Genomic DNA, 22,928 nt, shown 5'->3' with positions numbered 1-22,928 from the left:
AGCCATAAAAACATTTTCTAAGGTGAAATTTGTAATTGATTTGGGCCGTTCATTGTTTACTTTTTAGTGGACTGAAAAAATTATCCTATAAAGAATACAATCTAATCACATTTCATTGTGAACTGATGGAAGTACTTTTCCATTTCGTTTTCTTTATAAAATTTTTTCCAGCCAATGCTTTCCTTTGATTGAGTATCTTCGAAGCGTAAATAATTTAAAACGAAACTTCTGCATTCAAAAGAGAAAATCCTTAGACAAAGTAAACAAAAATCAGACGTTTCATTTGAACATTCCTTTCTGCCCGAAATGAGAGCCAAAGGGAGAAAAGAGCAGTTCAAGGAGAATATAAACAGCAGCCATATATCAGAATTATTCAGCAATAACTATGGAAATGTTTATAGCAACCGAGTCATCTGTCTTTTCCTGCGAGCTGCAGCTGATAAAATAAAATAAATTCGCATATTAAATGCGAACTTTCTGTGTACGTTCCTTCCGCCCTCCGCACTCCTTCATATTTAACGTCCCTGAACATTCGCCCAACTGACATTATTAATACTAATTTATACACAAGCCCTGTTTGTAATCTTGTTGCGGCAGTTGGCTTTTTAAATGGCCTACCCAATTGTGGGCCACAAAGGTTGCCATGGGCTGCCCGAGTGTGGAAAATTTGTCTTTTCAATTGTGTGCTGCCTGTGCTGCTGGTTTCATAAATGTTTTATGTGGTCATAGCCGACACTCACTTGCCCGACAACAACAGTTTCCCATCTGTCACTTAGGCCGCTCTGTGAAGCGATGCGAAATGAAATTCTTTGGTATTGATTTTAAAGAATTTAATTAAGCCCTTTCGCCGTCCGACGGACGTATTATCAATAAATTTGTGTGCCAAAGCCATAATCCCCGCCCGTATTTGTAGTCCCGATAAATCGAAAAGTACACAGAGTGTGGTCCACAAAGGAACGTCGGGATGTGCCTGTAGCATTCGGTTGCACCACAATCCAGGCTGCAGGCCACTAAATTGTGGCACCAGCTGGCAAACGGCCATCTGGCCAAACGGTATCATCATGACGCTCCCACTTTTCACCTTCCAGTTCCCAGCACCCAGCACCCAGTAGCCAGTTCCCTTTACCGCGCATCGCAAATCCGGAGGCTGTGGCTGCTGTGGCCCGACTGACTGATGACCAGGTGAAGCCTTCAACACTGGGATTAAGAGAAGCTGGGTGTGCACTTTGAAAAACTGCACTGCAAACGTTTAAGAAGGAATAGCTTTTACTAAAATTAGAAAGTTCCTTATTTATTTTCTTTTTAAACTTCGCAAATGAACTGCAAATGAAAAATACGTCAATAAATAACTTCTATTTACATTCCATAACCAAATTCCGAAAGTTAAACATCCAAATTGTGTGGCTCAACCCCTTAGAAATGCAATAATTTCCAATTCGCTTATGTGCACACAAATTTCGCAAAGTGCTTTATGCAGTTGCTTTAATGAAAACTTTCATTTGAGCGGAATATCTAGTTTCATTATTGCAGTTAGCAAACAGAAAGTTGCCAGTAGCCCAAATTCCAGGCAGAGCTGTCCAGAGAAAGGAGAAATTCACTTTTAATTATTTACGGCTAAACAGAAAGTTGGCCAAAAGGAGGAGAGTTGGCCGCAGGAGACACTTTTTTGTGCTACCGACTCGGAAACTTTTCTCCAAAAAGCGTTTTTGCCCGGCTTTCATTTGCTGCTGGCGGGGCCGAAAAGGGAAAATATGGTTGGTGTCGAAGCATTTGAGTATTTCCTTTGGTTCCGTTTGCAATTCCATTACTTTAATGTGCCATGGCGGAAGGGAAAACTTTTAAATCTTTATTTATAAAAGCTTCCGCACAGGCGGCAACTTTTGTGTGCGAGTGAAAATGAAATAATTCCGACAACCGCAGCCTTGTGGTGGGCCATGCGGTTTTCCTGGCCGAAACTATGCCAGCCAAACTTGCTAAATGCCCTGACAAACTTTTCCCTTGGCAAAAAGTGAGGGAGTGAGCTACAACTCTCACATATATGTATATCAAGATATATTTTCCCGACTTAGGTGCGATTACGCTTAAGACGTGCAAATTGTTTAGCTAATTCATCGCCTGCTTCTATTTACTTGCAGTGCATGCGTGCCTACGTTGAGTTCGAGATTTCCGAGGGCGCTTACGAGATCTCCTGTCCGGACGCCACGTGCCCGGCCCAGGGTGCCATTTCCCTGCCCGAGATAGCGAACCTAACTACAACGAATCTGCTAAAGAAGCATCATAGATATCGCCTAAATCGAGGTAAGTCCTTGCCTAAGAGATTGCCTAAGAGACCTCTTAGTAATGTTACACTTTCATTTAGAAATCGAATTGGACAAGACGCGCACCTGGTGTCCACGGGCTGGCTGCGAGACCATCTGCACGGTGGGTGCAGCAGCACAGCCTGGCCAGTCCAGCGTCATTTGCCAAATGGACGAGTCGCCGTCGACCTCGCAGAGCTACAGTCCACAGCAGGAGGTGGCCGGAAACGGAAGCACAGGTGCCGCGGCCGGAAACGGAGCTCCCGTTCTCTCGGTGTCTGTTCACTGTCCCTCTTGCAAGGACGAATTCTGCGGCCTCTGCAAAAAGGCGGTAAGTGTGTGACATTGTTGTTGTTTCCTGTCATAAACATAAATTAAAATTCTATAAAAGGTTTTTAGTTTTGCGCAATTTTATCACATTTTTAATGGTTTCTAGTTTATAATGATTTCTATCCTTTTTGCAGTACCATCCGAACATAAGCTGCGACGAGTTTGGAAGACGCCTAATTGCCGATGGCCAGGACGACATTGGCATACCGTTCGACAACGAACTGATCAAGTGCTGCCCCATGTGCGCGGTGCCCATCGAAAAGGACGAGGGCTGCGCCCAGATGATGTGCAAGCGCTGCAAGCACGTCTTCTGCTGGTACTGCCTGGCCAGTTTGGATGTAAGTTCCTAGAATCTGGCAAGTCTAGGATATTTCATCTAATTTGTATTCCTGCAGGATGACTTCCTGCTGCGCCACTACGACAAGGGACCGTGCAAGAACAAGCTGGGGCACTCGCGGGCCTCGGTGGTCTGGCATCGTGCCCAAGTGATTGGGATCTTCGCCGGCTTTGGCATTCTGCTGCTGGTGGCCTCGCCGCTGCTGCTCTTGGCTGCTCCCTGCATCATCTGCTGCAAGTGCAGAGGGTGCACCGGGTCCAAGATCGACGAGGTGGACGCCGAACTGGAGGAGGAGGTCACTGCGCTGCAGGGCTAGGTGGCTGGATCTCCACGCATCCCCATCCATACGCGACATAGGCTGCAGCCTGTAAATGCAGCTGCTGTAATTACTGGTAGTTTCTATTGTTAATGACGACAGCTTACGTACATTTATTTTAGTTATTACAATTATAATTGTATATGTGTTAACTAAATTGTGATATTTACAGTGATTCGATTTCTAATTGAATCGACAAATTTGTTGAGAACCTATACAAAGACAAGACGCCTTCGATTCTTTTTAGGTTCTGTCTCTACATATATTCTTTCCTCCCCCTAACCACACCTTTGAATATATATTCGACTAAATCAATCTGTATAAATCGAGTAGGTTCTCTTCCTAGCGCATAAGTTAGTCTAAATATATTAGGAGTACGCCTCGTATTGCAACAGTGCTTTTATAACGCACCCACCCAAACAAAATCGCCCGACTCACCCACTCAATCCTTCTCTCAAGTATTACGCATGCAACTAACACCCAAAATTGATGGGTCACTTTGATCAACTGCTTGGCAATGCTTTTATCTACGCAAAAAAATATATATACTGCATATAAAGGAGGTGTATATGATGTCACTACTACTGTTTATTGAATGTATTTAATTGTAAATTTTACTACGCAGCTAAAACAAATGTATATCAAATCGCTGCTCTCGGGTCGCTTGCCTAAAAGCTGGCAGGTGCACCTAGCTGGGGATGATTTGGTTAATGTAAATTATTGAATTATTTAATGCATATACACTCAGAACACATATATCAAAATACGTATGACATAAAAGTGCGTGTATCTTTAAAGAAAACATATTTAAACTTTACTCTTAATGTGAACAACTACCGCGTATGCTGTTTGAAATAAAAATGTTAAAAGAAAACTATGGAATTGGCTTTTATTAAAGTACTGGGTTATTTAATAGCTTAAAATTCTCATTTCATATTCATGGGCTTCATTTCAAGCTTTAAATTTTCAAGCTTGTAACGGCTATTGTAAAACATGCATATAGTATGGCAACGCTATGTTTGTGGTTCGTGTATGTGCTAGATGTGAACTAAAGTTACTAAGCGAAATCACAAACATGACATTACGGGCCAACCATGGTCACATTAGGGAATGCATCAAATAATAATTTATCGAAAACATTGGCCGGCAAAGAGTTTTTATTTACGGATTTAAGCAGCAGAGAGGAGGACAGGTAAACCGGCTACGCGATGGACGACCAGGCGTGCCCGCGGTGCAAGACCACCAAATACCGGAATCCATCGCTCAAGCTGATGGTCAACGTTTGCGGACACACATTATGCGAATCTTGCGTGGACTTGCTGTTCCTCAAAGGATCCGGCGCCTGTCCAGAGTGCATGGTCCCATTGCGGCGCAACAACTTCCGCGTGCAGCTTTTTGAGGACCCAATGGTGGAGAAGGAGGTGGATATTCGTAGGCGAATTCTGCGCGACTACAATAAACGTGAGGAGGACTTTGCCTCCCTGGCGGAGTACAATGACTATCTGGAGGAGATCGAGGACATTGTGTACAATCTGTGCAACAACATCGACATCATCGAGACAAACAAGCGTATTGAGGCCTACAAGCGTGATAACCGTGAGGTCATTCAGCGGAATAAAACCCGCGTGGGACGCGATGAGTACGCGTTGGAGGAGATGCTGGAGCTGGAGAAAGTTCAGGAGGAGGCGCGTAGGAAGGAGCTGGAGGAACTGGAGAACGAGCACAAGAAGAAGAAGGCCCGCGACAAGCAGGCGCTGATCGAGGAGCTGATGTACAGCGGCAAGGATGCCGCCCAAATTGTCACCGAGTTCGCCGAAAAAGCGGAAAAGCAGCGCGAGGAGGAGAAACAGCTTCCACCGCCGAAGCCCGCCAACGAGTTCTCTACGGGCATAAAGTTCGGACAGACAGCTGATCCCAGTCTGCTGCCCGTTCCCAAATCGGAGGAGGGTCCACTTTTCGTATACGAGCCACTTGTTCCTTTCAGTGAGGGACCTGCCATGCCGCCCACAAATGAGATCGTGTCCAGGGGCTATATTGCCCACATACGAGCTGAAACACCGCAGGAGAACGCCGGCGGATTCACATCCGCTCTGGCTTGTGAACGGGCGCTTCAGGAGGCGCTGCAGGGACTCTACTATACGGCTACAACGGGTGTGGTATCTGGCACCTAGCTCTCTAAAAAAATATCCTTTAATGGTCGCACAACCAGAGCACTGAACGCTTAATTTTGTTGAACAAATGTGTCCTATACGAATCCATTCAGTTAACTCGTAACTTAATATATGTTAAATAAATAAATGCTATATCCTACGTTATAGATATTATTTATTCAAAAATATATTGTTGTTGGCTACATAGTAGGTCAATAGATGCGCAGGAAAATTAATCCTTAAACAAGAAGTAAAAAAAATAACATGTCTATATTAGAATAACTTTCATTTGCAAAGAAACTTAGCTTATTCATTTTGATAATTATTCAAATAAGAAAGTTTCCTGAATTTGTATTCTAAATACAAATACAAGAGATCAAAATGAGCCAAACAGAAAAACAGTTGGTTCGTTCGACTACAGACTTCTTTTTATTTTAAATACTTTTAACAGTAAATATTTATAGGCATTTATAGACATATGCTGGATAAACATACATTGGATTTAACTTGCTCTTTATACATTATACGGATTATAGTTAAATCGTGTGATAGTCGGACGAGTAGCTCGTCACATCCTAAGATCTACTTGCACAGTTAGAGGTAAATGTGTTCTGCGATCGGGCCACTTGCGAGATTTTTGGCCACAGATGGACTATCCTAGCCAAGTACATGAACTGGTTAACTTAACGACCTATGCATGGGCAATGTGGGTAGATTACAGAGTGCAGGACTGGTGACAATGAGAGCGATCGGGGATATGGCTGCTAATACATTTAAAATGTCATAATCTTAACTATGATCGCATGAGTTTTGCTTCTCATCTATGATGATAAAATACACAAAATTAATATAAGCTGGGATGGAGGCGATGTGTGTGTGTGCTGGGTCACGCTACTCGGGCAGAAAATGCCGCGAACGATGCATGTGGAATGTGGAAGCAGCAACTGGCGCGAGGTGCCAGAACTATCAAACGTTCAAGTGGTTTGCATACGCTTAGTGGTTAAATGGTAGGATAACATTTAATTTAGACATAAATTTGGTCTTAACAATCTAATTAAAATGTTAACATTTAATAATAGTTTTTCGCACACGCCTTTTGTTGATTACACATAGCTACAATTAGAATTGTTTGCATGCGCCACGATTGTTTGCCAAACACTACCCATAAGTTTCTCGCTAACTTCATTTACTTTGTTGCACATTACGTTCGCATCCGAGTGCACTTGGGTTTTAGTATGCTCCACTCACGAGCAGTGCTTGACCGCCGTCCCACATTTCTTGGATTTCTGGGGGCATCTCGCCGTGTTCTACTTCTGTATTGCTAATGGTGTTTTTTTTTTTTTTTTTTTTTTTGGTTGGATGCGCAAAGCAAACAATAGCAGGCAGTATTAGTAAATGGCAATTTTAACTAAACAGAATCATCTGAAATAAACAATTAGTCAAGTTTAGAGTCAGTGGGCTTTAGTTGGAAAATCACGCATACGTACCGTGGTACCACCATTTAGTCTTTTTAGGATTCTTATTACAGGTTTTTACGTATATCGTGTTGTCCGGCGGACGCTTCTTTTCGCGACAACTACTCAACATGGAGGCTATGCTAAGGCACACGGACTGCACGGACAGCGCCGGGGACCAGTCCTCGGTCAGAATGGATAGGCAGATGTGTCCGTTGCTGTAGACATGCGGATGCACCGGTATATTGGTGCCGATGAAGGTCACCTGGAAATTAAGAGAACATGGTTAAGATTCCATACAGCTTCGCTTTGTTCAACTGAATTATTACCTCTGGCGAATCGAACGGATATTTATTGTTGAATTTGAAAAGTAGCTGGAAGTCCTCGCCCTCGTAAAGTGTGCCCTCGAAACCTTTAATGTTTATTTTCCATCTGTAAACAAAACAGCGATATTAGTGTCAGCTTCCAACAACTGCGGGCTTTGTTTTCAGTGCGAATTGCTGAATTGCGAATTGATTTAAACCAGTTTCAGTTGTCGCTGAACTTGGCCTACTCCGCCTCGAAGTCCATACTTACTCGGATAAATTTTGTTGTACGCTCTCGGTGTCGATGGTTACGCCTGGTGGCGGCTCCTTGATCAGGGACATCAGCTCTTTGTGTAGGCGGCGCTGTGGGGCAGAAAATAAAATTTAAGACTTATATTAGTTAATGACTCGGACAGTTCGCCGTATATCTTATCGCGAAACACACCTACAGCTGGGACATTCTACTTAAGAGTTCTCAAGACTTATTTTTTCCGCTCGCCTTATCGGTGCGCCATTTCTCCTTTGGCTTACAAACGCCAATATACGCTATATGCCTACGCGCGTATAAATAAACGAAATGCTCGATAAGATAAAAACAAATGTCACTGAAATTTATAGAACCGACGATTGTTTTTCCGTCTTTCGGATCCCCCTTCTTATCGAGTGATTGGCACTTGCAGGCCCGTTTTCTGTACCATAAACAAGTATCGCACCGCTGCCCCCACAAATGAGCTGCGGATAAATGGGTTTGATCGATAAGGTTTGGATTTGGCAATGCCAAGAATAATAAAAACAAATCTTGGTACAGCCTTGAAGAGAATCAACAGAAGATTCACGCAGATTTCTTGAAACTCAAAATACTACATACTCATGATGCAATGGAACACTATATGTATATTAACGACCAGTTGTTCGAACGCGATATCTGGCCAAAGTTCAGGTTTAATATCTCGAATATACTTGCCTCCCATCGCGAGTTGTCCAACTGCAAAGGTTTTCCGCACTTGGAGACCGGCGGTGTTTTGGGCTCCTTGGGCTCGGTTAAAATCTCCGATTTGGGTATTTTGTCTTTGGGTTTTTTAAACAGCTTCATCATTTTGTAGTTCTAGTTTTCACACAGTTTCTCACAAATTTTAGCTTTTGTTGTGTCACCTATAACTTGTCACTTTTAGGCAGATTGCTCTCGGCTTGCTGGGCTTGCTTTTAAGTATTTAAGTTAGTTAGTCGCACAGTTCAATATGCCAGCGTTTTTCCTAGGAGGCGAGAGTGGGCGTGGGGCATGGCAGTCATTTTATTAGCGAACCGATTCGTGTAGACCAATTGCGGCAACGTTCGTGGGACGACTGCAGGAAAGCGCCCAGAAAATTGTGGGAGAGACTGCAGGGCGAGTCGAGTGACGAAGCCCGATGTAGCGACGTGTCTCTGTGTACGTACTGTCGGGCACAAGTAGTAGAAGTCGTCGCCGCTTTCGGCACCTCTCCAATCGCACCACCCCCCGCTCTCACCCGATCTGTGTATACATATCTACGTTGGTTGTGCACTATCAAAAATGAGAATTCGCAAGTGCAGCGAGAAACGGCCCAAACTAGTTCGTTAACCTGAACAAGTTGCCCGTCCAGCTGGTTTGGTCCTAAACTTAAGTCGCGATTGTGTCCCCGGATCACGAAATGGTGGCTCTCACAGCCCCTCGCTCCACCAAAGGTATTGGCAGAAACGCTTATCGGACCACTGCCCTGGCACGCAGCCATTACCTGATAAGCACACGATTAGATTACAGCGACGGAAGTGGCGATAAGCACATCCTACGTATATGTTAATACAGTGTGGGAAAAGCTCTACGCATTGAGGTACCAAAAATATATTTATATATAATCAACAATTTTAATATTACGGAAGTTCAACTGGTAAACAGCACTTACTGAAGTTCATAAAGAAGCATTTTCCCAGTAAATTGCGAACTCATTTTGCTCACTGCACATACTCGAACAAAAGGAACACAAGTGTTCAAGACGGTTGCATACGTCAATGGGGCATACATTTCAATTGATGGCACAATGAAATCTTCGGCTTTTAAACTGAAATGAAGACGAGCGTCTGCTCATGATTAAAAGCAATCAAGCAGGGCCCTAGAAGATGATCGATTATATAAGTCGGACACTGGTTTACAGAGAACTGGTTCTAAATGAAGCGACAGATCGACAACCACTTAGCGAGGCCAATTTAAGTGGACCCATTAAATAAGTTCCGCAACCATAGTGTACTATAGTATAGTATATAGTATGATGGACCCAAATGGGCCGCCAAACGCGAAAAAATCAGCGCTGAAGTAGGCCAGACCAATAAACACGCGCCACACTCAGCGGGGGCTACTTGCGTTTATTTTAGACTCAATCAAACTTAGAGAGCAAAACAAAAGCTGCTTGAATCAGCCAGAAATAAATAAATAAAACTGCAGTTGAATGCCAACGTCTAGAAGAGCGCTGCCTGGGAAATTTTATGAAAACAGCCAAAACAACCAAACAATGGACTCGAAAAATTCTTCGGCAATAAAAGCCAAGCAGAGTGTAAACAAATAAACCAGCGACTGCCAGACTTTGGTGGCGCTGGAAAGGGGGGACGCGTCTGTTTTTTATTTATTTCGCTTTTTCCTAGAATATTTTTCGGCTAAGCACAATGGCCGAGGAATAAAGCGTGCCACCACCAAAATCTTTGTGGCTGATAAACATTTTGGCAGCTGATAGCCGCAGTATTTTGGAGGTAAGCCAGAGGGTGAAGGACGATTAGCGTAGACATAAACACATAAGATTTGGATTGTGGGTGGCTCTGCATGATGGGGAAATCATTTGAAATGAATCACGCCACGAAAAATGTTTTGGAAATCGCATTTGCTGGCCAACCTTGGGCTGTGAATCACACGCCAGGCTAAAATAAACAAACCCAAGCCACTACACTCTGGCCAAATTATGCAAGTGGGAGGCCCAGAGGCCCGGTCTGAAAACCATATAAAGCGATTTCCTGAACCGGAGAAATGCTAAGCGCATTACGGTAAAGGTGAAAGCGGAAGAACCGAGGGATGGGCCATAAGTGTGTATAATAAACTCGCTGCAACCTTAAACTTGGCAAGAAGCCACCTGCCCCCTTCGCCACCGGTCGATAAATCATCGGGTACGTCATCATCGTACATTCTGACGTCAGAGATCGTGCTGAGTGGCGTTTTATAAAATAACGAAAACCTGATGCGCCAGTTTCGGCTTTATCATCAGCTTGAAGAGAGCGGCAATCGACATGTGTCACGTTCGCGGCGGATGAGCAACAAGTTCCATAGCGCATCTAGAGCATCTCCTTTGGCCGATTGCCGCTGACATGGAAGTATTGTATATAGCCGTAGGGAAATCTAGGAAACGTAAGCCATCAGAACGAGGACGTGTTGTTGTCGCAGACACGTGAAAGGCGTGTGTAATTACAATGTGCGAAACTTGTTGCTGTGAGGAAAAGACAACGGAATCGCAGTAATTAAATTAAAATAAAATGAAATGTAAGCGACTTAAATGCAAAGGTGTCTCTCTTCTGAGATTAAAGCGTTCTTCGCTGTGAAGGTGATGCGAAAACTGATGAGGAAAGTGACATATTAATCGCAACGTCAATGAAATTGCGCAGGTACACTTTACAGCGATTAAATCTGCCGATCAGCGATCACGTTTGGCAGGTCAGTGACTTCAATAATCCCTCTATTGCCAAGACCTTATCAAGGAGACACTTTCAAACAGCTAAATTGCTCTGCTGCCCTTTGGATGCCATTCGAAACCGCCTTTTAAACTCAACCATAAATCACTAATTGACTCGCGGGAGTGCTAACAAGGCAAAACACTTCCTTATGGCGAATCTGATATTCTTTGTGATCGGATTGGCCCATGCATATTTCATGATGCCACTTCGAAGGCTTGATACTTCTTGATTTTCAACTACAGGCTGATATCAGATTTATAACAAAATTTGAAAACACTTTTCATGGTATTGAAAACGATCTATAAACTGGTTCTAAAATGTGGTGGCTATGGCTTGCTGTTTATTTATAGTGATCTAATGAGTAAATGGGAGCGCCGGGCAATTAATATGTTTCGCGCGTGCCAATGATGTCGCAATTGAGGAGCGGACAAGAGGATCCCTGGGAAAAACGCTTGGCCACCGGTGATCAATGGTTGGCAAAAGTTAAACCTGCGCACTTTGGATCCGAATCGAAGTGTTTTGGCTTATGAATTTCGCGTCGCGAAGAATCTGGCAGAGCGGCGCGTGCGAATTCGCGTGGCATCGAGCACTGAATGCGAGCGGCGTCAATGGCGATGAGCTTCTATTTTCGGCAGACGGGAGAGCGATCCGCGTGAGCCACATATGTATTGTACTTATGTGTATACAAAAGACATTGCTTGATGAGAAAGGTGCTGCATAAACGAACAATATTAAACCAGATTATATTTGCGCGGGTACAAAATGCTTATTAAAAAAGGTACACAATAAATATCCCGACCGGTAAAATATACAATACAATTTTAAATATAAGACGTATTGCCAAGGAGCAAAGATACAATGCCAAGACTTGATACATACACAGGTTTTATAAACTTTATGGTCATATGGCAAACCCTTAAAGTAATGAAATTCAAGCGAGCTATAGTAAACTCCCCATGCCAGGTTAACAGCTCCCTAAAGAGCATCGAGCTGGCAAGGATCGAAGGTTTTTTGCCAAAATGCAAATGCATTGTTTATGTGGCATAAACAAGCATTCAGGCGAAGGGAAAGTGCAATGAATGCCATGTAAACATTTGGCCATTGGGAGGCAGATGACATTGGGCCGTGTCTGTGGCCTGTGGGTGGGCACAAACAGCGGCCCGATTATGGCGGGGTTAGCAGCAATTAGCGACCGGGGTCAGACGACCTCGGCCTGCAGAAACCAATAAGTTATATAACGATAGACGGACTGGTAGATCGAGCAAGAAGCTGGACAAGCTTATCATTGCAGAGCGCTGTGTCACTCCTCAGCTATGAATCTCTAGAACGATAAGATGACGTTGAACCTTCTACTCGTGGGATGGCAGTCCGACACGCGATTGCGGAAGGGAAACCTTTCCGGATCGTTAACATTTGCCCAGCTGCGGTTAAAACCCTCTACTATATTGAATACGCCTCGGATATCGAAATTATCCCAAGACTTCAAAGGGAACTCACCTCGCTTGGCGACTTCGAAGACATACTACTACTGCTTGTCTTGGGGAAATCCGTCCTGGTGTTCCTGCCGATTCCTGCTCCAAGTCCTGGCTGCTCCGCTCGCTGGCTATCTGTTCCGTTTCCTCCGTGGCCAAAGCTCTGCGTAAAGTCTGCTTTTAAGTAAATGTTATTAGAAAAATAAATATCTGAGTGGATAGTGTGACCCTCCGGGCAGTGTTGAAAACGATTCGTGCATCGCACGTACAAATTGTGAGCGAAACTAAAAAATACCGCACTCAGCTGTTCCGCGTGTAGGTATTTTTGAGTTTTCCGCTTTGAACGCCGGTAAATAGTTTAATTTCAGCGGAGTACAATAATTGTTTTAAAAATTTGTCAATCCAATTTGGGTTGACAAGTTATACTGACGACAGTTTAGAAAAGTTGTTGTGGTCCCTAGAATGGATGTGTTTTTTTTAGATGTGTTTAGTACAAACAGCTGATTCAACACAGTATTTTCGATGTACAGTAGATACCCGTAAGAAAGAATAGGACAAACAATTAGCTTATTTTTAAGCTATGAAATATATGTATTTTGCCAGTTTTTTAAGCAAAGATGCTTTTTTTATTTAAATTTGGCTACATTTAATTCTATATCTATTTTAAAAGCTGTATCTCGTATTGAATACTCACTGTTACATTAATATTTCGTTATACTTAATTAAAGTCTACTGTAAGCGTGCAGCACTGTTTGCAACCATAATAAAAACAACGGAAAAAGTGTTTATTGCAATTTTAAAAGAGAGCAGTAAAGTTTATCTCATCTTTGGAGGCGCGATGGAGAGCGGATTTGATAAGAGCTGATAAGACGCAGCCAGCTTCGCAAGCACCTTTAAAAGCATGCTCAGTACCAAATCGCCTTCCATTGGGATTGGGTATCAACTCAAAGCGGATCCAGAATGCATTTCGGAGTCTTGGGAAGCGGTATCATTGGTCTTACGACCGCCTTAGAACTCCAGAAGGAGTTTCCCACAGCAAGGGTTTCCGTGATTGCGGATCGGTTTAACGAGGACACCGTCAGCTATGTGGCGGCTGGAATTTTCCGACCTGGAACCAGCTTTATGGGCCCCACCCAGAAAATTACGCAGTGAGAATCTGTTTGGGATTCAAACACACCTGTTGTGCATCTAACGACTTTTCTTTTCATCGTAGACAATGGATGACCGATGCCTTCAACTACTGGGATGAGCTGCGTCGCTCCAAGGAGGCTCCTCTGGCGGGCGTGTGCCAATTATCCGGCTATATTTACTCCCGCACCTCCCCCTCCATCGTACGGGTACGTTGCCGGGCAGTCGACAATCAGTGATTCTTATCTTCATCGGCTTAATTCGATTAACTTTGTTGTTGGCTGCCTTAGAACCACTTTATTGAGAAACTATTGCCCGTCTACCGAAGAGCCACCGAGGAGGAACTGAGGCTATGCAACGGCGGCTGGAAGTACGGATCCTTCTTCACCACATGCCTAACGGAAAGCCGCCTCTTCTTGCCCTATGCCACTAAAAAGTGAGTAGCTGTTTTATGATATGAAAGAGAAACAATTTGAAAATAATCGTAAATATTAACATATTGTAGATTCCTGGAGAACGGAGGAGAGGTTGTCCGTCAGCATGTGAACAGCTTTTTCGAAGTGCCGCAGAACATTGACTTGCTCCTTAACTGCACCGGAATGGGAGCCAAGGAGTTGTGTGGGGACCAGCACTTGGTTCCCATTCGGGGTCAAGTGCTCAAAGTGCGTGCTCCCTGGGTAAAGACGGCTTTCTACGGCGATTACGACACCTACGTTCTTCCCGGATTTGAGACTGTGACCCTGGGAGGATGTCGCCAATTCGACAGCTACAACACCGAGTGGTGCAAATACGATAGCATGGCCATTCGAGAGCGTTGCTACGATTTGCTGCCCAGTCTCCGGAAAGCGGAGATCGTGCGGGAATGTGTTGGTCTGCGGCCACACCGCTCCGTCGTTCGGGTGGAGCCAGAACTGATCACGAATCCGGAAGGCAGGCGGCTGAAGGTAGTCCACAACTACGGCCACGGCGGCTACGGTGTGACCACGGCTCCTGGAACGGCTATGTACGCAGTTCGATTGGTACGCGATCTACTAGCGGGAAACAGTAAACTGTAGGTGGTAAAATCGTTGTTAATTGTTGGTCATTAAACTCTTTATACTCAGAATCTTTGAACCCAGATTTGATTTGGATTTTTTATTGTGCAATAAACTAATTGCAGTTCTCAAGGTTGCGATATGCGCCAGTTCCAAAGGTTTCAAGAAGGAATATTTAGAATATTTAAAGAAACAATTCTTATAAATTTTATTTACTGTTTTTATGAGTTCCTTGGTCTATATTGTTTCAGGATAAGAACATGGGTTCACAAAGTGAACGAATAAATTCGCGCCCACGAATAAATTCAAATGAACCCCTGGGCCAGTGCTCCACAAGGCTGCGGAAGTGCGAAGTGCGCATGACCGGCGCATGAATGGAAAGCTCGCCCGAAATCGCCGCGAAAGCTACGCCCACACACAGACACCCCAGGCACGGAAACCCATCGATTTTCAGCAGCAGGAAAAGCAGCAGGGAAATTGTGTGGGCAGCAGCCAGTCATCCAGTCAGTCAGTTAGCCAGCCAGTCAGCCAGGTTGAAACAGTTGAATTATGAAAACGTATACAAAACTGGCCCGTTTTCGCCGCACCAGTCAATTCGCCGCCTGAGAGCGAAGAAAAAATTGAAAATTGTGTGTCCTTTGGTGTCGACGTGTCGAGGCAAAAAGGTAGAACAGTTGGTGCGTTGCATTTGCTGAATAATTGAGCCACTGCAGCCGGAGTCAGTTCAATTCTGGCCAGACGAGTGGGTCCGCGGGCGTGTGAATAGTTGATTGGGTAACCGTAAACAACTCGACGAATCAATCGACGTGAAATCGCGGCGTATGTCAGTCCAGTGCCAAGGCTGAGTCGAGTCCTTTTCCTTATCCCTTCAGCGAAAGGAGCTGCCATTATCGATTTGTGTGTATGTGCGAGCAACAACACGGCGTACCTCTCACCCACACATCGAAAACAGCAGGATATTCTTGTGACAGCAGGATCTGCAGCAGCACCATCATAAACAGCAACTGAGATATTAGCAGCAGATACTACTGTAACCGCAATAACCTCAAGAAAGAGTAAGTTTATCTGACACATTAAGTATCCGCCATGATGGACCAAAATGGGTGAATGGGGGTACTAGTTCCAGCTAAAACCAAAATACCTGAGTTTTCGCATCAAAAACTTTGCAGTATCAGTTCCATATTGTCAAATAATGAGGCCGTTGGTTGGAATTTATTATTTTTACATTAAACTTCATTGATTTTGACATTATAAAGATTACACATCAACTTTTTAAAAGTATTTAAAAGGTATTTAATAACTCAATGTTACTTTTATAGTAGTTCCAAAAAAACTTCTGATGGATTTCAGCTTAGTGTATCATATCTTATTGACAATAGATATGGGCTATACATACATATGAATGTGGCCAAATAATACATATGTAGTTTTACAACTTCCAGGAAAGAGTTAATTGTTTATTCCCATTGATTGATAACTCGGTATTTATGCACATGCCTAATATTTACGTTTGACAACAAACCTTAAATTGAAACTTTTCCAATTGGAACCGTTAAGGCAGGATTGAGTTCTCGTTTTGGCCAATATTGGGTTTCTTATCAATAATTAAACAAGCCCGCAGCTGCCGACCGCTGAACAGCTGCCAAATCATTGGAAATTTGAAACATGAAAGAGCAGTTAAGGGGGTGGGTAATGGGGGCAGGGTCTGGCAGCCACCCCCACGCAGGGGGAAAACAACAGAAAAATCGATAATTACACGCAGTCGAGCAGATAAAAACATTTCCACACAGCGCCTGTGATAAGGGCCGTCTGCCGTTGAAGACCTCTTATTGCGGCCCCTCTTTGGTGTCTGCGTTTGGGTTTGGGTTTGGGTTTGGGTTCGGGCCCCTCCAGGATATTTCTGGGCCTGAAGAGGCTTGACAGGAGCGAAGCCTGTCCTTTTGCCAGCAAAATCCTTGACGATGACGCGCGCACTCGGTCCTTCTACACCAAGTCGTTCATCAGCAATCTGACAGCGTTTTGCCGCTGCGCAACTTCTGATTCTGGACGGGGGAAATAAGGATGAGCGGAAACGGAACCAGGAGAACCAGGCTATATACACAAATTATCGACACAATGTCGCCGCCTTCATTGCATATGGAAAACAGGCAGCCAACCATCCCGAATGGCAAACTGTAAGCCGAGACTGTTGTCACTTGCCCAAGCCAAGGCTGAAAGTTTTCAAGGCCGCACCAGCCCACCAGCCCACCAACCCGCCGTTCAGCTCTGAAATTCGCTTTGAGTTTTCCCAGTGACGTGACAGGGATAATCAAGTGGGTCCTTTCCCAAGTCAGGCCGCTAAAGCCAACCCCTCCCGCCTACTCCAAGGATTAAAAGTCAAGGGAATTGGGGGGTTATGCTTTAGAAAATATAAACGCAACTTGTTTAATCCACACGCACGCGATTCAATCACTTCCGGGCACAGAGAGAACTCCGGTTGGCCACCAGTTGGCCTTGACCGGTGTTTCATGTGCACCATCTAGCCCCACCGGTTCTTCGTGCAGCATGGACCACAAATGGAGTGTCTATGGATGACATAAAGGTTGATAATAGCACATTAGCTACTCGACCAGCTCCATGCGAATTCCGATGTTGACGCCATCGCCCACGCCGCAAAAGGCATCGGCCTTGCAGCCATTCTGTACACCCATGTTTCTTCCCGTTCCTCTGTTATGGATCATTAGCTCCTCCGGTGTATCCTGATGGATGCCGCACTTGGACTTGGATTCATTGACACCGCTGAATATCACAATGCCAGGATTGCAAAAGTTACCCTGATTGGGAGCCATCATAGGCATCTGAGATGGCTGTTCCAGTTGCCTAGGCGAATCCTTCCGCATCAGCGTAGTCATGCATATGCTAGTGTTGCTGCTACTAGTTATTATGGTCGTGGTATCTATGGTCTCAATTAGCTGACCTTCATCCTCGGAAGCAGCGATGGCCGCCTCGCTTGCTTGCTCCTGCTGAGCTTTCAAGTCGCTTTCCCTTTGCCGCTCCAGTTCGCGCTCTAGTTCCAATTGCTGCTCCTGCTCGATACGTTCCTCTTCGTGCTCCTCCTGAGCTTGAGCCTGGCATAGCTCCACATGCATTCTGGACAACTGGGCGGCATCGTATGGGCAGAAGCAGTTTAGGCTTACAACTCGATTGCCCATGTGCTGGACTGGTCGGCTGTTACGGGCTATGGGCGAGATCCCATCCGGACCTAGGAGCAAACGAAAGTGACGCAGCTGAAAGTCGCTAATGGCTAGGGATTCGGGAAAGATGAACCATTCGGTGCCCTGGTAACAGGGCGGATGGGTCAGCGAACCGCCGTAGGAATAGAATCCAGATCGAAATTGATACATCAAGTAGGATATGGGAAATGGAGAAATCTGGACACGCTTTCCAGGCTTCTGAACCAATCGCAAATTCTGCACCAGGGGATCCAGGAACGGATTGTGCGCGGATAGCTCAAAGACGTATCCGATCATCAGGAGATCATAGCTGCTGGTGCAAGTACGGGGAATACCCGATCCCGTTTTGTGCATCACCTGCATCTCAAGTGGGAACTTTCGGTGGTTGATCGTATGCTCGGATCCCTCGCTGTTGCACCAGCCCCAGTGGAAGCGCAGTTCCAGAAACGTATAGCTGGCCAGGAGATCAGCTCCACTGATAGTAGGTGCATTACCGTGGAACTGGGCACGGAGGATAAGTGTCTGACCCGTATTCTCCAGAGTGATGCTGGCGGGCAGATCATCATAGTGGTTCCAGCTCAGCAGCTCTCTTATGGCCATGCGTTGAATTTGAGATTCATCGATGTTGACTGGGCTCTGGAAGAAAGTCGCTTCCTCCACAGAACTGGAAGATGACCTGGACTTCGGCAACCAAGTATGCGGACCATGTTGCATGTCGTAACCGTATACTGGAGCAGAATTTCTTGAGCAAGATGTGTTCCCAAATTGAAGTGGAGTCCTAATCAAAAGGAGTACACGCTGATATATCTCCTTGAGTGTTTCCTGATCCGCGTGGTATGCAAATGCTCCCAACAGGCAAAGTCCAGTAGTAATCAATGGATGCTGGACCACTTGTCCCAGAATCTGACCAAATACTAGGATTATCAACTGCACCATAACGCTCAATACTGTTCCCAATGCGGTATCAAACATGTTGCCTTTTAGTAGACGCGGACTTGCATTAGAAAGCCAGTTATGGGATAAAAAGAATCTGCAAGTGCAGAAATGTCCAAACAAAAACGCGGAAACAAAATGCTCAACTCCTTTTAGATTTCCAAGTTATTTTACAAAACTTTCCGCTTCGTAGTTTTATGACTGTACGTTTTGAGAATGTGTTTATGTGACTGAGTTCTTAAAGGTTCTGTTGTCTTATATACCAGGTGACAGTCAAATCTAGCCTGCTACTTTGTTAATCTCATCTTGATATCATGAGACGTTAAATAGATCATGTGGATTAGTTATAATAAAGTGTACAAAATTTAAATAAGTCCCAAACAAATGTCTTAGGGAGTAGTAAGATATTGCAAGACTACTAATCCTAATCGTTTCTAATCCTTGTTTCCATTCCCTCCGTGCAGCACCGCTCTAAACGGATAAAATGGCGAGTGGCGGAGACCCCAAGTGGCAGAAGGATGCCGCCGACCAGAACTTTGACTACATGTTCAAGCTGCTCATCATTGGCAACTCCAGCGTGGGCAAGACCAGCTTCCTCTTCCGCTACGCCGACGATAGCTTCACATCCGCCTTCGTCTCCACGGTGGGCATTGACTTTAAGGTGAAGACCGTATTTCGGCACGATAAGCGCGTGAAACTCCAGATCTGGGTAAGTATCTATTGATGTTCTTTCTAAGACATATAATCGGGTCGCAGCATGTGCTGCCTTGCTGTTGAGATGTGTAGAACTTGTTTGACCTCGATTAGTTTTGTGGGGGGGAATGAATCGTCCGGAGAAGAGCATTAAACCGGAAAGCTGACACATTGATTTATTGATTGGCAATCGCTACGGACGAGAGCGCAGGTGAGCGTCCTCTCGAGAGTCCTTGCTGTGCGATGCCAGTCGTGTTTTCAGTCATCCATTAAGATAATATAATCAATGAGTGGAATACGGTAGAGGCTTGTGGTTTAAGCCGTTAATCTATGTTGGGGATTCATTCATTAGGGCTTAACTGCTATTTATTGAGTTATAAGTCAAGTATCGGCTCTAAAGGGATTTTAAACTCGTAGCCTCATTTCCCATTAAACTGTAATTTCGCTTTTATAGGACACTGCTGGACAGGAGCGGTACAGAACTATCACCACAGCCTACTACCGAGGAGCGATGGGTTTCATCCTAATGTACGATGTCACTAATGAGGACAGTTTTAACTCGGTTCAGGATTGGTAAGTGAATCTATTCCTTAAAACTGGATCACCTCTTATGGTGTTATATTTATTTCTCCAAAGGGTGACACAGATCAAAACGTATTCGTGGGACAATGCCCAGGTGATCCTGGTGGGCAACAAGTGCGACATGGAGGACCAGCGGGTAATCAGCTTCGAACGTGGTCGCCAGTTGGCCGATCAATTGGGTGTTGAGTTCTTCGAGACCTCTGCCAAGGAGAACGTCAACGTCAAGGTGAGTGGGAATTCTTCAATTGCTCATAGATGTCCGAATGAACCACCTTACTTTCAGGCTGTTTTCGAGCGTTTGGTGGACATCATCTGCGATAAGATGTCCGAGAGCCTGGACGCGGATCCGACGTTAGTAGGCGGTGGCCAGAAGGGCCAGAGGTTGACGGATCAGCCGCAGGGCACGCCTAATGCCAACTGCAATTGTTAGAGGTTCGATGGATGAATTGGAGGACGGGTGGATCCTGCAGCACCGCAACAACCATATTCGTAACAACAATAGACAACAGAATTTGGAAACTAGCTAATTAGTCAACATTGAACAGGGCTTCGAAGCTAATCCCTCAGTAAGCCGACGATGACGGTTCGAATACCGATGAAGAGATAATGATAATATAGGCGCGCATTCCCCTTTCCGTGGGGGCGTGGCCCTGTGTTTGTATTGATATGTGTATGTATATCCTTTGCGTAAGCTCGCCTCAGTGTAAATGTCAAATGTTATTTAATCCGATATTTGAATTGTATCTTGTAATTTGTAATTGGTATTTTATAACCTGTAATTTAATTGGCTGACCGCAGCGATGAAATATTTGTTGAGTGTGTGTATTGAGTTGAATTTATTCGAATTGCGAGATCGACGAGATTCAGAAAAAAGAGCAAAGAATTTAACGAAAGTCCGATTTGACGGTAATTCGGCACTAATTAAGCATGCACCCCGAGTGCTGATTAAAGTCATTTGATTAGCGACCCCAACACAAGGGGGTCAAGAGGTCAGGAGGTCAGTCAGCACGAGTATTTCGAACCGTTCTCCACATCCACATGTATATACGCTGGCTAAACTGTACAGTTTGAGATGCTTGACGAAACGCACAAAGCTAGCGAATCGGTGAAATCGAACAGACAACTAACTACTTATATAGTACACCCCTCCACCCTCACACACACACACACACCCATGTATATGTATGGATACACACACAAACACAAACAAAGAGCACTATACACACACACACGCCGGAAACGGATGTAGTTAAACCAAAAATCCCCGGCTTGAAAAATTCTAGCAAACACAAACAAAAGCGGCTGAGTGGTAAGCCGCTATTATTAAATATTATGATTATTATTATTATGTACGTATGTATTTATGTAGTGAAATGGAAAGTTTTAATGTGTTGCAAATGATAAAAGAAATATATACATCAAATATACATGTATCGCATAGAGTACCAGCCAGACCCACAGCTACACATAGAGGTACTAGCAGTTTTTGTTGCCCGAATTCCCTATCGAACACCTTCCGAGGGCCAGAGTGACAATAACCCGCAGGAGATCAGGAGCACCACTGCGGCACCCCTCCCCCTCGAGGTCAGGCCACCCAAGTTAATTTTCCAGCACCCAACCGCCCACTTCATCCACACTTTGCTTTCCCCTACGAGACTGTTGCGAACTGAATCCGGATTGCGAGTTACTTGAACCCACCGAGCCAGCTGAGAGATCGGTGCATTTAATTTGCCAGCCCCTTCCTAGCCCCAAAATCCGAATCCTTAAAACCCCCCGTTTTATATGCACACACCACCCACTTTTCTACCTGTATTCTATATACTTAATGTATACTGTACAAGGCTTTCCTTTGTTGCCGCTTTAATGACACAACAAACCGCTGCCTAAACTAAATTTGAACGAAGATTGTAAGCGGGACAAGGACTTTGACTTGGGGGGCTAATACTGCTGAATCTGAATATGTAACTGAATATATACATATATATTTGCCAATGCTCGTTAATGTTAAATATGTGTACAAGCAGAGTTTCACTTAAATTACGATTAAATTAAAGGCATATCGCTGTATTATAAATACCCAAAAAGAAGACAAAACGAAACGGAAAAACCGAATCCGCACCCACGAAAATGCCAGGAAAATCTACACAACAGCGCAACGAGTTGCTTAGTGCCCGGGAGGAGAAGAGGGGAAGAGAGCTGGGATATAGAAGGGGGAAATGGAGTGGAATGATTCTATACGAAAATGCCTTAAGCCAGTCTTGGTCCTTTTGGCATTCGAACTGTTTTGTATTATAATTAATCATAAAACGCGCATAACCACTCGTTCAAGAATTTGTCCTTATATTCGTGTGTGGATTTCGCTTTTAGTCAAGTCCCAACTAAATAATCCAATCCAATTCAATTAAGCTAAACCAAACTAAACTGATGCTAAAACTAAAACTAGACCGGAGTAAAATCAAAGCAAATAATACAAACGTACCCGAGAAACAATTGTTGATGAATTCGTGCATAGGCATAACGCAAACATTTTTGCGCTACATTGTTGTCATTTGAACCAATACTTAGCATATTGATTATTGCATTGTGTACTCAGCTAAACCAAATATTTGTAATCCCTATGAAAACAATTCCAACTCCAAACAAAATGGCATTATTTGGATTCCATTTAAATTGCAACAGAATAACCCAACTAGGCAATGTATACAAGAACATCAAAATAAAATAATTCAATATATTATTCAATGATGGTTTTTAAACACTAACACACATCTGCATACCCGTACTTATGAGGATACTAACATAGATATACAGATACACACATATATACATAATATACACATAATGGTATTGAACTTATTGTATTCCCATAATAAAATATATGCAAAAGGTGTATGGTAAAACAAAGAACCGAATTCTGTTTCTATTGCGGGTCGGAATGGGATAACGTGGTGCTCTGATC

At 44.2% G+C, this 22,928-nt stretch overlaps 6 protein-coding genes across 14 annotated transcripts in view; 4 read left to right on the top strand and 2 right to left on the bottom strand.

Annotated features, from left to right (window-relative positions):
• The window catches only part of CG33144 (uncharacterized protein), a 58,656-nt gene extending 54,501 nt beyond the window's left edge, over positions 1 to 4,155 (top strand). Inside the window, exons 6-9 of one of the 2 annotated variants that reach the window (NM_001201975.2) lie at positions 2,136 to 2,298; positions 2,360 to 2,628; positions 2,762 to 2,965; positions 3,023 to 4,155. In NM_001201975.2, coding sequence (NP_001188904.1) covers positions 2,136 to 2,298; positions 2,360 to 2,628; positions 2,762 to 2,965; positions 3,023 to 3,280 — 894 coding nt within the window. In that variant the 3' untranslated portion in view covers positions 3,281 to 4,155. The remainder of the gene's footprint in view (positions 1 to 2,135; positions 2,299 to 2,359; positions 2,629 to 2,761; positions 2,966 to 3,022) is intronic. The other variant, NM_176144.2, reaches the window with a different exon arrangement.
• Positions 4,156 to 4,379: 224 nt separating this feature from the next.
• Positions 4,380 to 5,592, top strand: Mat1 (Menage a trois 1). The gene has a single exon (NM_136761.3). The coding sequence runs from the start codon at positions 4,489 to 4,491 to the stop codon at positions 5,449 to 5,451; it is 963 nt and encodes a 320-aa protein (NP_610605.1). The 5' UTR covers positions 4,380 to 4,488; the 3' UTR covers positions 5,452 to 5,592.
• Positions 5,593 to 5,838: 246 nt separating this feature from the next.
• On the bottom strand, positions 5,839 to 12,874 carry CG7220 (uncharacterized protein). 6 transcript variants are annotated; one of them, NM_136760.4, is made up of 6 exons: positions 12,683 to 12,874; positions 12,413 to 12,550; positions 7,461 to 7,552; positions 7,214 to 7,316; positions 6,918 to 7,149; positions 5,839 to 6,852 (listed from the first exon to the last, which is right to left on the bottom strand). In NM_136760.4, exons 2-6 carry the CDS (start codon positions 12,434 to 12,436, stop codon positions 6,839 to 6,841), a joined length of 465 nt encoding a protein of 154 aa, NP_610604.3. In that variant the 5' UTR covers positions 12,437 to 12,550; positions 12,683 to 12,874; the 3' UTR covers positions 5,839 to 6,838. The 6 variants fall into 6 exon arrangements, with proteins under 6 accessions (NP_610604.3, NP_995809.1, NP_724965.2 ...); NM_206087.3 differs by having other exon boundaries at positions 12,657 to 12,819; NM_001103791.2 differs by lacking the exons at positions 12,413 to 12,550; positions 12,683 to 12,874 and adding exons at positions 8,154 to 8,389; positions 11,413 to 11,510 and having other exon boundaries at positions 6,784 to 6,852.
• Positions 12,681 to 14,631, top strand: Daao1 (D-amino acid oxidase 1). Of its 2 annotated transcripts, NM_001299363.1 has the most exons (5): positions 12,681 to 12,736; positions 13,116 to 13,535; positions 13,601 to 13,724; positions 13,806 to 13,951; positions 14,021 to 14,631. In NM_001299363.1, the coding sequence occupies exons 2-5, from the start codon at positions 13,348 to 13,350 to the stop codon at positions 14,568 to 14,570; spliced, it is 1,008 nt and encodes a 335-aa protein (NP_001286292.1). In that variant the 5' UTR covers positions 12,681 to 12,736; positions 13,116 to 13,347; the 3' UTR covers positions 14,571 to 14,631. The 2 variants fall into 2 exon arrangements, with proteins under 2 accessions (NP_001286292.1, NP_610603.2); NM_136759.3 differs by lacking the exon at positions 12,681 to 12,736 and having other exon boundaries at positions 13,291 to 13,535.
• Positions 14,632 to 15,005: 374 nt separating this feature from the next.
• On the top strand, positions 15,006 to 22,874 carry Rab3. 2 transcript variants are annotated; one of them, NM_078963.3, is made up of 5 exons: positions 15,006 to 15,604; positions 19,159 to 19,403; positions 19,842 to 19,960; positions 20,024 to 20,195; positions 20,253 to 22,874. In NM_078963.3, exons 2-5 carry the CDS (start codon positions 19,179 to 19,181, stop codon positions 20,397 to 20,399), a joined length of 663 nt encoding a protein of 220 aa, NP_523687.1. In that variant the 5' UTR covers positions 15,006 to 15,604; positions 19,159 to 19,178; the 3' UTR covers positions 20,400 to 22,874. The 2 variants fall into 2 exon arrangements, with proteins under 2 accessions (NP_523687.1, NP_001356961.1); NM_001370044.1 differs by having other exon boundaries at positions 20,253 to 21,241.
• Positions 16,937 to 18,939, bottom strand: CAH13 (Carbonic anhydrase 13). Its single transcript, NM_136758.3, has one exon. The coding sequence runs from the start codon at positions 18,731 to 18,733 to the stop codon at positions 17,150 to 17,152; it is 1,584 nt and encodes a 527-aa protein (NP_610602.2). The 5' UTR covers positions 18,734 to 18,939; the 3' UTR covers positions 16,937 to 17,149.
• Positions 22,875 to 22,928: the final 54 nt, after the last annotated feature.

Source organism: Drosophila melanogaster, chromosome 2R (assembly GCF_000001215.4).
Source record: "Drosophila melanogaster chromosome 2R".
NCBI lineage: Eukaryota > Metazoa > Arthropoda > Insecta > Diptera > Drosophilidae > Drosophila > Drosophila melanogaster.
This window is presented reverse-complemented; position numbering and strand designations above follow the sequence as displayed.

What these genes read in the sequence shown, in the direction of transcription:
- Mat1 (NM_136761.3), top strand. Translation starts at nt 4,489, where the DNA reads ATGGACGACCAGGCGTGCCCGCGGTGCAAGACCACCAAATACCGGAAT.
- CG7220 (NM_001103791.2), bottom strand. Translation starts at nt 8,285, where the DNA reads ATGATGAAGCTGTTTAAAAAACCCAAAGACAAAATACCCAAATCGGAG. An exon ending in GTACAACAAAATTTATCCGA is followed by an intron (nt 7,317 to 7,460) that starts GTAAGTATGGAC and finishes TTTTGTTTACAG; the next exon opens with ATGGAAAATAAACATTAAAG. An exon ending in ATCCGTTCGATTCGCCAGAG is followed by an intron (nt 7,150 to 7,213) that starts GTAATAATTCAG and finishes CTTAATTTCCAG; the next exon opens with GTGACCTTCATCGGCACCAA.
- Daao1 (NM_001299363.1), top strand. Translation starts at nt 13,348, where the DNA reads ATGCATTTCGGAGTCTTGGGAAGCGGTATCATTGGTCTTACGACCGCC. An exon ending in CCTCCCCCTCCATCGTACGG is followed by an intron (nt 13,725 to 13,805) that starts GTACGTTGCCGG and finishes TGGCTGCCTTAG; the next exon opens with AACCACTTTATTGAGAAACT. An exon ending in TTGCCCTATGCCACTAAAAA is followed by an intron (nt 13,952 to 14,020) that starts GTGAGTAGCTGT and finishes AACATATTGTAG; the next exon opens with ATTCCTGGAGAACGGAGGAG.
- CAH13 (NM_136758.3), bottom strand. Translation starts at nt 18,733, where the DNA reads ATGTTTGATACCGCATTGGGAACAGTATTGAGCGTTATGGTGCAGTTG.
- Rab3 (NM_078963.3), top strand. Translation starts at nt 19,179, where the DNA reads ATGGCGAGTGGCGGAGACCCCAAGTGGCAGAAGGATGCCGCCGACCAG. An exon ending in GCGTGAAACTCCAGATCTGG is followed by an intron (nt 19,404 to 19,841) that starts GTAAGTATCTAT and finishes TCGCTTTTATAG; the next exon opens with GACACTGCTGGACAGGAGCG. An exon ending in AGGAGAACGTCAACGTCAAG is followed by an intron (nt 20,196 to 20,252) that starts GTGAGTGGGAAT and finishes CCTTACTTTCAG; the next exon opens with GCTGTTTTCGAGCGTTTGGT.